The sequence below is a fragment of the Penicillium manginii genome (genome assembly GCF_028828005.1).
Source record: "Penicillium manginii strain IBT 31320 chromosome Unknown utg000004l:1.0-7231830.0:1.0-7236170.0, whole genome shotgun sequence".
Classification (NCBI taxonomy): domain Eukaryota; kingdom Fungi; phylum Ascomycota; class Eurotiomycetes; order Eurotiales; family Aspergillaceae; genus Penicillium; species Penicillium manginii.
The window spans coordinates 947,929-961,103 of record NW_026643105.1 but is presented as its reverse complement, the minus strand read 5'-3'; the positions used below and the strand labels follow the sequence as shown (position 1 = coordinate 961,103).

The 13,175-nt window shown below is 49.0% G+C and overlaps 6 protein-coding genes across 6 annotated transcripts; 5 read left to right on the top strand and 1 right to left on the bottom strand.

Annotated features, from left to right (window-relative positions):
- Positions 1-283: 283 nt before the first annotated feature.
- Positions 284-1,516, top strand: N7533_004075 (uncharacterized protein; the record flags this gene model as incomplete). Its single annotated transcript, XM_057100725.1, has 1 exon — positions 284-1,516. The coding sequence occupies one exon, from the start codon at positions 284-286 to the stop codon at positions 1,514-1,516; it is 1,233 nt and encodes a 410-aa protein (XP_056960355.1).
- Positions 1,517-4,106: 2,590 nt separating this feature from the next.
- N7533_004074 (Major facilitator superfamily domain general substrate transporter) lies at positions 4,107-5,762 on the top strand (the record flags this gene model as incomplete). Its single annotated transcript, XM_057100724.1, has 1 exon — positions 4,107-5,762. The coding sequence occupies one exon, from the start codon at positions 4,107-4,109 to the stop codon at positions 5,760-5,762; it is 1,656 nt and encodes a 551-aa protein (XP_056960354.1).
- A 650-nt stretch (positions 5,763-6,412) lies between these two features.
- On the top strand, positions 6,413-8,205 carry N7533_004073 (Carboxylesterase type B; the record flags this gene model as incomplete). Its single annotated transcript, XM_057100723.1, has 3 exons — positions 6,413-6,517; positions 6,569-7,060; positions 7,111-8,205. 3 exons carry the CDS (start codon positions 6,413-6,415, stop codon positions 8,203-8,205), a joined length of 1,692 nt encoding a protein of 563 aa, XP_056960353.1.
- Positions 8,206-9,797: 1,592 nt separating this feature from the next.
- On the top strand, positions 9,798-10,199 carry N7533_004072 (uncharacterized protein; the record flags this gene model as incomplete). Its single annotated transcript, XM_057100722.1, has 1 exon — positions 9,798-10,199. One exon carries the CDS (start codon positions 9,798-9,800, stop codon positions 10,197-10,199), a length of 402 nt encoding a protein of 133 aa, XP_056960352.1.
- Positions 10,200-10,921: 722 nt separating this feature from the next.
- N7533_004071 (DNA-directed RNA polymerase I subunit RPA49) lies at positions 10,922-12,534 on the bottom strand (the record flags this gene model as incomplete). The annotated part of the gene is made up of 3 exons (XM_057100721.1): positions 10,922-11,935; positions 11,994-12,325; positions 12,387-12,534. 3 exons carry the CDS (start codon positions 12,532-12,534, stop codon positions 10,922-10,924), a joined length of 1,494 nt encoding a protein of 497 aa, XP_056960351.1.
- Positions 12,535-12,940: 406 nt separating this feature from the next.
- N7533_004070 (uncharacterized protein) lies at positions 12,941-13,120 on the top strand (the record flags this gene model as incomplete). Its single annotated transcript, XM_057100720.1, has 1 exon — positions 12,941-13,120. One exon carries the CDS (start codon positions 12,941-12,943, stop codon positions 13,118-13,120), a length of 180 nt encoding a protein of 59 aa, XP_056960350.1.
- Between the last annotated feature and the right edge of the window lie 55 nt (positions 13,121-13,175).

The following is a 13,175-nucleotide window of genomic DNA, read 5'->3' as shown; positions in this document are numbered from 1 at the left end:
GACTTATGTTTGATTACAGAGTCTGCCCTTCCAAACCTTGAAAAAGGAAAGGCAAAATAAATCCCTCATAAACCGTCCACTGGAAAGTAAGCTAATTAAACCGAGAATGAGGGGCGGGACTGAAATGTGTGGTGCATGCCTGAGGGATTATGCGCAATATTCACTAAGTAAAACCCCTTGACACTGTGGGACGAGTACTTAACGCGTCAAGCTGCCTTGCACGCGTTTCCCCCCTCCACCACAACATCCACCCTGGCCATTTTTACCACCACTACGACCAAAAATGGCGACTTCATGGCCAGAGCACACTGAGATTGAATCCAATTTCAATGACGTCTCCCAATTGGCCCAAGTATTCGAATTACACTGCGCGAAGATCTACGCCCACGCCGCGAGTCACCCCGATCACCCTGCCTCGGCCGACTACGTGAGACAGCTTGTCTCGCAAGCTTATCGCGCTGTCCACAGCTTGAATATGCAAAATATGGCATCCTCCTGTTTGGATTTGGAAGTTGCGACTGCGACGCTGGATAATAAGGCCAAGGAATACTCTCAAGGCCCAGAACTGCTATCACCCGTCGACGACGCGAAAACTTGCGAGCCAGAGATCGAGACCGACAGCCATACCCAAACAGACGAGAATGAAGTCCGCCTCGGACTACAGGACCTGTTAACGGGAAATTTCGAAGACGAAGACGAAGAGGAAGACTCAGATTGGTCCGACGAGTCTGACTCCGACGAAGACGATGAGTATTACGAATACTGCTCCGGCTCCGAAGCAGAACTCGACCTCGACGAACTAGAAGCAGTCGCACGGACATCGACGTTCCAAAACGCGCAAAATGCCCTCCAATCCGAGCTTGAGGAGAAAAAGAACGCAATAATCGAAGAAAGGGTCCTCGAAGCGAACGATATAATCGCAAACCAGCAACAGGAACCTGTGTCCACAACCACAACCACAACCATGCCAATGTCATCGCCCTTTCCCGCAAACGAACCAGAGACACCCTCCCCACCCCCCGTCTCAATCATCCAAGACCAAGCCATGCACGACCGCATCACCGCCGCCCTCAGAACTATCCCTCTCCCCTGCCACGAATCAGAATTAGAAGAGATCCCCCTCCAGCTCGCGCGTATAGAAACACAAACGATTCCACTCTCGCGCATGGAAACACACACAGTCCCTCTCGCACGCGTACAAACGCACCGTCCAGCAACAACCAGCACCGTCTCCCCAACAGAGACTGATACAAGTGAAGCCACCGCCGTTCAGACGGAGGGCTCGAGTCCAGAGACACGATGCACGACGTCGGTGACGGCACCGCCGGCTGTGACGGTTGTGGGGGCGGGAGGTATGGCGCGGAAACCTAGTTTTGATGCGTCGCGTTTGCATAGGAAGTTGTCTATGCGGTCGTCTTCTGCGGGAGGGTTGCCAAGGAGGCTCAAGACTGTTTGTTATAAGTATGTTCGGAGGGCTATGGTTCCTATTCGGGGAGAGTCGTCGAGTTCGAATTGAGGTTGTTACTGGGGCGTTATTGTTTGATTATCTTTTTTGATTGTGATATCCATTAGAGAGGTTGTTTTTGATATACCCGGGCATTTGTCTTTCTGATCTTTCGATTTACTCCATCAATATACTGGGATTCTAATAAACGATTTGCTGCTGTGCCAGAGATATCCTGCCATATACTACCGAATTTCAATATACCAACTGATCCATCTTCTACCTAGGTAAGTCAAATCCGGGTAGTAACTTAACTTGAATGGTAGAACAAGAATTGGTTTAACCACCTGCGACCCTCCCTACCTAGGAATTGGACCAGTCACAATAACACGATCGAGACGCGTTTGCCTCGGGCATCAAATTTTAATGCGACACCTTCAAGTTTCAAAAAGGGGAGATGGCTTGTTTGCTTTTTCTCCAGGGCATCCACCACTTCCAAGGTTTCGTGTTTTGGTCGCTCCAATTCTGTAGCTTCAATCAGCAGTCAGTCGCCACTCCCTTATTTTCCTCAATACATCTGTGCCCTCCACACCCCGGCAGCCACTGATATGCCTGGCAAAACGATTGATCTTGACCTTCATAAAGATGAAATTATTTCTCTTTACGAGAATGGCTCAACAAGACGGCAGATAAGCAAGATTTTACGGGAAAAGGAAGGTCTCCCAGTATCAATGTGGACACTTACCCGGCGCCTGCAATAGTGGGAAATCCGACTGGTAGCCAAATCGTCTACCCATGCTATTTTGCTTCACGAGAAGGTTAAGACCTATATTATGAATGGCCTATCTCCGGCAGAGATCGAGCGGAGATTAAAGTCGGAGCACAAGCTATCAAAACGGACATTGCAACGTCTCCGACATCAGGCAAAATTGATGTGGCTCGATGGCGACACTCATCCGCCTCCGTCTGAAACCCAACCTTCATTAGAAACCGAGACTGATCAACCAGTCCAACCCAAGTAAGCACTCAGCCTGCTGTAACTATATACCTACATACTAGACAATACACTCTGATCAATTCTTTTCGGCCGGGTCGGGAAAAAGGAGAAAATACACTATGGTTGGATAAACTGCCCTAATACCGGCGGGTTCTTTTCAAAAGCTTCTCTGAGGCGCCGCATTAAATCAACGCATATTTCGCCCGGCGAGTATCCATGCGCCCATCCTTCTTGCAATAAAAGTTTTAATACGAATGGCCGGGCTTCAGCGCATTTCATACTTGCCCATGACGTCCCTGTATCTACATGATTGGTTGAATCTGTCGGGGTTGGGATGTGACAAAAAAGGGCCTATTTACTTTTAATTTTTCGGATTTATTCACAATAGAGTGCAATACTTAAAGCAAATTATGAATCGTACGTACCAGAAAATATTTGATTCCTCCTGGCGAAGAAGAACTCTGGTGCTCAAGCGAAACTATGTATTTGCAGAAATTAGCACTGCTTTATCTGAGATATTGCAATGACAACATAAGATCTTGGGCTTGTCTCCAGTCGGAGAATGATCTCCTATGGCCAGTGCGAATTTCCCAGGCTATACTTCGCACAGATCCCATGGATTATGACGCCTCTGCCGAGACTCGGTTGAACCGATTTGGGCATGCCGAGATATCGCCAAGATATGGCAATTGGCTCAAAGAGCACATCACCCAGCGCCATAATGCTTATAAATGTTAAGCAGTAGGAAAAATGTCTTTTATGCCCCAGGAAATATCCTGCCTGGGAAATCCATCGGTCATCTTCGTTTGACAACTCGTTGCAAAAGTATAGATCTTAACCCTGGCTTATAGGTGACCGCGAATAAGCTCGCAGGACTCGAACCAGTCTCAAGTAGAACCATGGTAGAATAAATAGCGTGCGTGGTGTGATTTGTGATTTTCAAATCAAAGAAAACTAAAAGGCTGCGCGCTTTCTCGAACAGTTCTATTGGTCTGATAAAGCAGATCATTTGAAGTATGACAACATTGTACTTACGGCCATCGTGTAGCCCCCATCTCAAGTTCCAGTCACAGCCGGTTATGTATAAATAAATTGGTGATTTTAAAGGTCTTCTATGCACCTTGAACGCCCAAGACAACTTGGGGGTGGGGAAGATGGATTGATTGACGCGGATATGACGTCGTAGTAGTCGTGCTGCGGACTACCCCGGACAGCCCCACGACCGCGGAGGCGGAACTATAACAGGTTTTGCCGCTCTCCATCAGTCATTGCCCAGGCCTGCCCATTCATGTTACAAGTTACTGTTGCTTGTGGATACTGTTCCTGCCTCCACGGATGAATCTCACAATATCCTCGGATCTATGAAGCCACCCATGGCCGACGGATACTACCGATCGTAACCTGTTCTAGCTTTCCCGACTGATTTCAGGGTGCGAAAGCTGCATACGCATTAATCCATGTGCCCCGGTTCCACCTTGTTATCTTCGAGCTGCATAAATATAAATTATTTCCTCATGGCTGCCACGCACATGTCTATAATTTTGATTCTCCCAGGGACAGCCACGGAACCCACTTTTCCCCATTCCCCCACACCCAAATTCTTACTTTGACATAATTGTTCCCATCATCTTATAAGAAATCGATCCATATAATCTCTCGTGTCACATGGCTTACTCAGACGATCTCCCGCTCTCCGAGAAGCGGGAGGAGGGCCTTCAGCCAAAAATAGACCAACCAGACACAACACAACAAGCTTCGAAGAAAGTCTCACGCGGAGATGATACCCACGCCGAAAATGCCTCCCAATCCGACAAGAGCAGCCAGCAAGGTAGCCCAAGGATCGAGAAAGCCGGCAAGCGCGAGCTCACAGAAGACGAATGCTACGATAAACTCGGCTTCTGCTTCCCCACCTACAAGAAATGGGTTATCATCTCGGTGATCTTCGTCGTGCAGATGTCCATGAACTTCAACACAGGTGTCTACGCCAGTGCCGTGACTGGCTTGACGGAGGAATTCCACATAAGTGAACAAGCTGCCCGAGTCGGACAATGTGTTTTCCTCGTCGCGTATGCGTTCGGTTGTGAGCTTTGGGCGCCCTGGTCGGAGGAGTTCGGCCGGTGGCCCATCATGCAGCTCTCATTGTTTCTGGTGAATATCTGGCAGATTCCATGCGCATTGGCGCCTAACTTTGGCACTATCGTTGTTTGCCGTATTCTAGGTGGTTTGAGCTCGGCTGGTGGCTCTGTCACTTTGGGTATGACGGCTGACATGTGGGAACCTGATAACCAGGGCTACGCAGTGGCATATGTGGTGCTGTCTTCGGTGGGAGGATCGACTATTGGACCGTTCTTTGGTGGTATCATTGGTCAATATCTCTCATGGCACTGGGTTTTCTGGGTCCAGTTAATCTTCGGTGGAGTCACACAAGCCATGCATTTCTTCTTGGTTCCTGAGACTCGTGCTACACTTTTGGTCGATAAGGAAGCTAAGCGTCGCCGGGAGGCTGGCGAGGAAGAGGTCTATGGCCCTAATGAGCTTAAGAAGCCTCGATTGGAACTCCGCGAGGTTCTGACTATCTGGCGTCGACCTTTCGAGATGTTCTTACTTGAGCCTATTGTGCTGTTCCTGTCCTTGCTCTCCGGTTTCTCCGACGCTCTGATCTTTGTTTTCACCGAATCATTCACTCTGGTTTTTGAACAGTGGAACATGTCCACTTTGGCCATCGGGATGACCTTCGGTTCGATTTTGATCGGTTACATCCTCGCTTATTTCATCTTCTTGCCCGACATTTATCGTCAAATAAAATTACGCGCAAAGGAAGGTGCCGCTAGTCGCTACGCCGAGCGACGTCTCCTTTTACTTCTCTTCCTTGCCCCCCTGGAGCCTATCGGTCTGCTCGGTTTCGCATGGACCTCGATGGGTCCTCCAATCCCCTGGATCGCACCTCTCATCTTCTCTTGCATGATCGCCATGGCCAACTATGCGATCTATATGGCCACGATTGACTACATGGTCGCGGCCTACGGTCCTTATTCTGCTTCTGCAACTGGAGGTAACGGATTCGCTCGTGATTTCCTCGCTGGTATCGCGACCATGTACGCGACGCCGATGTACACCAATATTGGCCAGAAATACCACCTCCAGTGGGCGAGTACGATTCTAGGATGTATCGGCTTCTTGGTCTTGATTCCTATCTATGTGTTCTATTGGAAGGGCCCCGAGATTCGGAAGAAGAGCAAGTTTGCGCAGCAGCTTGCTGCGGACCGGGAAATACATACTGAGCGGAGGAGAAGCCAGTTTGCATCTATGGATGCCTCCTAGACTTCTCTATAATGTTGATTATTCCATGATATGATTATCAATAAGAATATCTTTCTCATCTGCTCAGCTGCTTTTGTGAATGGGCTTGACGTAGCATTAATAAACAGCTAATCTTCTTACATTGTATGTCGTCTGACACTTTGTAATCCTGACGCCCTCAGGCCAAGGATGTACCCCGCAGTCCGTGCCCAAGAACTTGAATATCCCCAAGCTCGGAGTCGATCCCCGATTGAGTGCAGCCTTCATCTCGTTCGTCGATTTCGTTGGACAGTCTTCTGTAAAGCTCCTAACCACCGAGCCCCAATGCAAGCGAGCTCTCAAAACAAGAACCGTCGGATCATTCGGATCCCTGTCTTTGACATTGTCGGCCTAGCCCCATGCTCAATACCAATAATTGACCAGTTCTCAAGACGTATGGAGTAGTATTCCCCACATTACAGTACTAGCGTGAGTTTGTTCGCCCTGTTTGGCTCTGTTCTGCGTCGGTGCCTGTTGTTGCCATTACGATGGACTCGACTGGGTGGACCCGAAGCGAGCTGATCGTGCCTGAACTCCCTCCCCGCCCGGCTTTAATATAAGACCCGACGTTGGAGGGCGAGTGAGAGGTTCATTTCTTGTTTTTCAGCTTCTGTACATTTTCCTCTGGTAAGATGGTTGCTAGTTTGCCGTTACTGTCGCTGGTTTCAGCTTGTTTGGCCTCTTCGTTGCCGGTGGTTGACTTGGGCTATGAGCGTCACCAGGCTATTTCGTTCAATGTAAGATTGCATTTTCTTTGTTTCCTTTTGTTTATCTGACTGGGGCTCCAGAGCTCCCACGGCCTCTATAATTTCAGCAACATTCGCTACGCCGCTCCTCCCACTGGCGACCTGAGATTCCGGGGACCAGTGCTCCCAACGCAGAACCGAGATCAAATCCAGAATGGATCTATTGGCAGAGTCTGTCCCCAAGCACTGCCAATTTGGGAGACTGTCGAGCAAACTTTCCTGTTAAGTTACTTGTACAACAAGACTTTCACTCTCTCTACCAACGTCTCATCTTATTCGTACAAACCAGCCGCTCAAGACCCACGTACCACCGAGGATTGCCTTTTCCTCGACGTGGTCGTTCCAAAGAAAGTCTTTGATCGCACGAAGAAGAAGGAAGCTTCGCATTTGAGAAAAGACTTGGCGCCCGTGTTGGTATGGATCTATGGTGGGGGATATGTGGCGGGTGAAAAGAGTAGCTCGGATCCTACTGGGCTGATCCAGCGGAGCATGCTTTCAGGTGACGGAATCGTATACGTTGCCTTGAACTACCGGGTTAGTTGAACAATGTTTTCTCGCTGTTGTCCAAAGCTTACATATTCTAGCTGGGCGCATTTGGCTGGCTTGGTGGTGACAGTATCACATCCAATGGTACTGCCAATGCGGCACTTCACGATCAGCGCTTCGCCCTGGACTGGGTCTACAAGAACATTCACCTATTCGGTGGCGATGCGACCCGAGTCACAGTCATGGGAGAATCAGCTGGAGGTGGATCCATACTTCACCAGATCACAGCATACGGAGGCACCCGAGGGCCATCCCCATTCAGACAGGCCATCTTGCAGAGCCCCGGCTGGGTACCAGTCATTGGCGAGGAGCAGCAAGAGAGTACGCTTCAGCAGTTCCTAGGAATCTTGAATGTCAGCACGATCGAAGAAGCCCGCAAGCTACCGTCAGCTAGGTTGATTGACGCCAATGCTTACCAAGTATCAACCAAGTCCGAGTGGGGGCAGTTCACATACGGCCCTACTGTAGACGGAACTTTTGTTCCTGCTTTGCCAGGCCAGCTCTTGCTCAGCGGCGACTTTGACCACAATCTAAACATCATGGTTGGTCACAACGCTGATGAAGGGCTTATATTCACCTCGCCAGATAGCCTGAACAGTAGCGGCCTAATGTCTCAGTTTGCGAGCCTATCGCCGAACACGCCAAAGAACGTATCGGAATTCATCACGGACGTTCTCTACCCGGCGGTTTATAACGGCTCTTACGGGTATACCGACTCGGTGCAGCGCACTGCACTGGCTATCTCCGATCTCATTTTCCAATGTAACACCGACTACATCAACCGGGCATTCTTGAATCAGACGTACTCGTACGAGTTCAGTATCCCGCCCGCACTACATGGCCAGGATGTTTCGTACACCTTCTTCAATAATGGATCGTCTAGTGCCTCTTCTGGGGGTTCCTCTTTGTCCTCAATCGCTAATGCGACAGTGGCGTTGGCCATGCAGGACTTTTTCACGAGCTTTGTTCAGCATGGCGTGCCCAAGTCCAAATTAGCGCCAGCGTTCAAGATGCATGGCAAGCAGGGTCTGCTTATGAATATTGATACGGATATCATCCATGAGGTGCAGGACCCGACTAACAACGCGCGCTGTCGGTTCTGGCAATCTGCGCCCTATTATGTCCCGTCATGAGGCGTGTTTGTGATGTGGTTCGGGCCCTGTTGTACATAGCCTATCATTCCAAGGTTAATTTAATCTACAAGCGACCTGCGCTGCGCGAAGCATCATATTAAATGCATTATACTGCCACTATCTCAACAAATTCAATGCACTTTGGATTGAACGTAAGATGTAGTATTCCAACGTTTAAATTAAAATGGGTGGATGATGGAGACGGACTGGGAGAAATTCACTCCTTGGTGGTTACGTCGTGCTACGGCTTGAGAATCCCATGCTACTAGGTATCTCCACTTCTTTCACATGAAACTCAGACCATGATTCGGTTACCCGCCACAGCTAGGAGGATTACGTGGGGGCTAATGGGGCGAACAGCTCTAGTCACCGCAGGTGACAAATAAATTCTTTGGGGGCTAAAATCTATACCTTTCAAGGGAAAGCTCAGCGCTAAAATATATTCAATTATCTGAAAATATATAAGAAAGACTCTGCACCTACGTGCCAGTATCAGGGAGACATAACCTGCGGCCTGAATATTGATATTGGTAGAAATATCCCTCAAAGGCAAATTTCGGAAGGACTATATGATCAAACCAACGGCAATCTACTGTACACCTAAAAGTTGGCAGAATGCATTGAAGAAAATCTCATAGTGGAGCCCGTAAGCAGGGGACACGGGAGGGGCGTCGGCAATGGGGAGCTTGTTCTCGAAATCAATTCGGCGATCAGTGTAGAAGGAAAGCTTTCTGCGTGGGATCTACACCCCCAGGATTAGCCCCGGCTTTCGCAAGAGAATCTGATTCGATTGCTCGGTGGTCCTTGCTAAATTTGGTTAAGTCCCATGCTGTCAAAATATCACAGCTGACCTGTTGTATGTCATCGTGGGGATGTATTTGTGATGAGTGGTAGGTCCCTATCTCTGATCTACATTGCTGACTCTTTTGTATGTATTACGACTCGTCGGCTCGCGTGTCATTCCTAATCTGAAAAAAATTATTCAAGGTTGGAATCCTGAGGGATATTTTACTGGTGTTGATCAGCGTTGATATTTAAAAAATAACCGGCTTTTTGCCAACATTTCGTTTCAGAGGACATTGTCTATTATCAAGTTAACGATGTTTAACAGAGTGGCTAGATTTTGGTGAAGAAATTTCTGTTTAGCAAGAGAAAATATTAATCTATAATGATATTGCCCTCAGTTATAGGCAGAGGACCACTGTTTTGATAAACTTAGTAAAGCTACACATTATTGGTATTATGTCTTGGTAAGATGATTTCACTACCTGGGCAACAATTCTAGTCCGAGATCTTACTATTCCACATAGAGAAGATGATATCAGTATATTGACAGAGCCCGCCAAGGTTGGCCGTCAATTTGCCTGGCTAACTTGGTGCTAAGTGTAAGACCTAGCAGTCCCACAGATGATCCATGCTCGTGATGAGCATCACTTCCTCTTGGGATACTCACAAGTTATTGTAAGACTGTCATGAGGCTTGAAAGGGTATAAATAGGGTCAGTTCTACCGCAGAATGAAAGAATCAACTCAACTCGGAATTCAAAAATTCACTAGAGAATCTTGTTCATACCAACCAACTCTATATTCACTATGAAGCTCCTTATTCTTCTCCCCTTTTTCCTCGCCGCCACTTTGGCCAACGAGAATACCGACTGCAAGTCCTGCTTTCCAGCAACAAGTTCCGACTGTGTCGATGCATCAGGCCAAATTCCAACCGACGGATCAACTCTGGATGACAACTCCAACACTCTTTGGACATCTGGCTCTTGCACCATCGAGTTCATTCCCAACGGTGGAAGCCCTGATGGAAACGATGTGCTGGGCGTTGCTCAGTCTTTCCTTAGCGACTGCTGTTCTGGTGATAGCTGCTCCGGTGTTGCCTATGATACCGGCTCCAGCACCGCCCTCCAAAACGGATGCCTTTGCTTTCATGAAGAGGGCAAGACCCCTTGCATCTGCGGTGCTGGCACTCCCTCTATGACTTGCATCTAAGTTCTTGGAGATAACTTGAAACTTCACGATTGGTGAGTTTTGAGCAATTGTCTAACGATATTCTTCACTCCTAACTGACCATCCTGTTAGCAACGTGAAATATGGCCTGTGGCTGCTATACCTAGGTATCCTAGGTAGTGACCTTGGGAGTGCCAGTGGAAGTGGGAAGTGTGTCTGCTGTTATGATGTTCAAGTTCCAAGGTTATCGATCGGATAATAGTAAATAGGAAGATTGCTTCACTCATTTATATCACCTATTTATAAAAAAGAATAGAAAGGAGAGCCATGAAATTAGTACTACCTAGGTAATACGCATGATGCTACAACTAAAGGATATTACCTACCTAGGTATCGTATTACCCCAACGGGGCTTACTGTGATTGTCCCCATCTGGGCAGGCATCTCGTGAAACCTCACTCTTTTCCAACCAAGTCTCCATTTGATACCAGTGACTAAGGTACCTAGGTGGTTGTGGTGATCATCACGGTGTCCTCAGTCGATAACGCAACTTAGTGCAGGTGGTAAATTGTTAAGGTACTACCCTACTAGTGCCCTTTGTACCTAGGTATGCAACAATATTTGATTCATATAGAGACATTTGAAGAAGCTCAAGAAAGTCTAAACGCCGGATATATCACAAGGCATGAAAATTTTGGCCATCGGACATTAAACAAATGTCGAGAGCTAACCGCTACAGAACAGACCAACCAAAGATTTTACATCTATTTCCTGCCACCACCGCGGCTAACCTTGGGGAACTCGAGCGGAATCTTGAGGCGAGCAACACGGCGCGCATGAGCCTCCGCACGACCACCCTTAATATTCCACTTCTTGAACTCGGTCTCACGAGGCCGGTCAATACGGCAGCCCAATTCACGGAAGTACTGCTGAATAGTGTTCGAGTCGAGGCGCAGATCATCACGGAGATCGGCGGGGTCGGTAGCGAGCTCGTTGGGCGAATTACCACCCAGAGAGCTGGATCCACCGTCTTGGGCGGGTTGGGGAGGAATGTGCAGTGACAAGGCGCAGACTGTGGTGTGGAGGAGAGTCAAGTCGTGCTTGCTCATGAAACCGCCGTTGGGAGCGAAGCGGCGGCGAACATTGTCGACAACAGAGTCCGGCAGGAGCTCTGAGGATGATTCCTCTTCTTCGCTGCCGGGCTTGGCGCCGGATGTGTTGGAGAGGATCTTGCGCAGCTCGTCGCGCGGTGGGAGACGCTTGCTGTTCGGGCCGGGACCCTTGTTTCCAGCGCCCTTGAGGGAGCGGGCGAACTCGAGGAGCAGCTGGATGAATCGGAGGACTTGCAGGTGTGTGGAGTTGTCGGATTGTCCAACGGCGGTTACACGGTTCGACACATATCGTGAGACTGTAGTGACGGCAACACCGGCATCCACCTGTTGCTTCCATTCGTCGACACCGGTCAACAGACGCAGAGTAGAGTGGCCGCCGGGGACCAGGGTCTCGATGGTGTAAACATCCGATGGGTGGGCAGCGGTAAGGTCGGGAGTAGGCAAGGGCTTGGCTGCTTGCACAGCGGCTTGCACGTCGATTGCCTTTGCTGCGCCGGTGGTTGCATCAGCGGGCAAAGAGGAAATGAGAGCGGCGCCAGCTTCGGTGACGGTGCCTGCTGGAGCACTTGAAAGTTGGGCGTTCTCTGCCATGGACTGGACGGCCTTGCGGGATTGCTTGGTACCGAATGTGTTGGTAAGGGCAGTACGTTGGGCGCGCATTGTGTTCTATATTTGACGTTAGCTCCGCGGATCCTAGAAAGTAAACCAGCACCTAAACACTTACGAGCTCTTCCTCAGAGTCCTCGTCCTCTTCGACAGCCTTGTGAGAGCGTACAGAGCCGCGGAGAGTCACTCGGCGGGCCTCCACAATCTGCCAGGTCTTACGCTCGGGGTCCACGACCGCAACGTAGTGCTTCAACTGAGAGTCAGCATCTTCATCGTGCCCTTCGCGGCCAACAAAATCCATCTTTTCATGCTGGGAGGATTGAAGTAGAATTTCTGACGAGACAATGCCGGGGTTGCGGAGAGATGCGGAGGACTTGGAGACATTGTCACGGGCTTTGATATATGGGTTCCAGCGGAGGGATTTGGCACTCTGAACGCCGGGAGTGGTAGCTGAAAACAATTTCACATTAGTACAATCCAGCTCGAGTGTTTGAATTGCCATTCCACTCACCAATAACTGGCGCTAGCTCGCTCTTATCCTCGACCAGGCTAGCTTTCAGCGGTGGAAGAGCCTGCAGACCCAGTGCAGCCTTTTTGATGGGACGTTCATGGCGGTCAGAGGCGCGCTTGCGCTTCTTTTCTGTTTTGTCGGACGGCATGCTGGAAATACCGCAAGAAATATCTCTAAAGATCTTCAATGAAGCTGTGCAATTGAATGTCAAAAAGGTGTCGGCAGAAAAATTTCCTAGCGCCGATTGTCCGGCAGGCGGTGAATGACCCACACAGAACGGTCGCACAAGTGGGAATTCAGTGACAACAAAATGGAGATATTATCAGAAACGCAATATTGAAGCAAGCCATTGATTGATACCCAAGGATGCTCGTTGCCTAGGGATGTTTGATACAGGGAGTCAATTTACGGATTTACGATTTACGATATGAAGAAGTAGTAGTGCTCGTAAAGTCATCGATTGTCAAGCATAGCTATCGAAACCAAAAACCTCCGAGCTTGGTTCAGTTTTGGTTTTGTTGTGACGGAGTGAAACTCTCGGTAATAACCTCTCCATGGCACCGACCAAATGGAACAAGTTCCCAAAGGAAGGTTTGGATAAGCAGTTGACCAGTCACCCCAAGTGCCGAGCTCAAGACCAGTCTTTTAAGGCTGGTCTTTCAACCCTCAACCAAACACACGAGCCTCCCCGAGATAACCTAACACAGCAGCAGATCGACCGACGTTGGAGTTGAATCCGAAGGGATTGAAATGTAATAGAACGGAATTGTTTGAACGGCGGATTCCGTC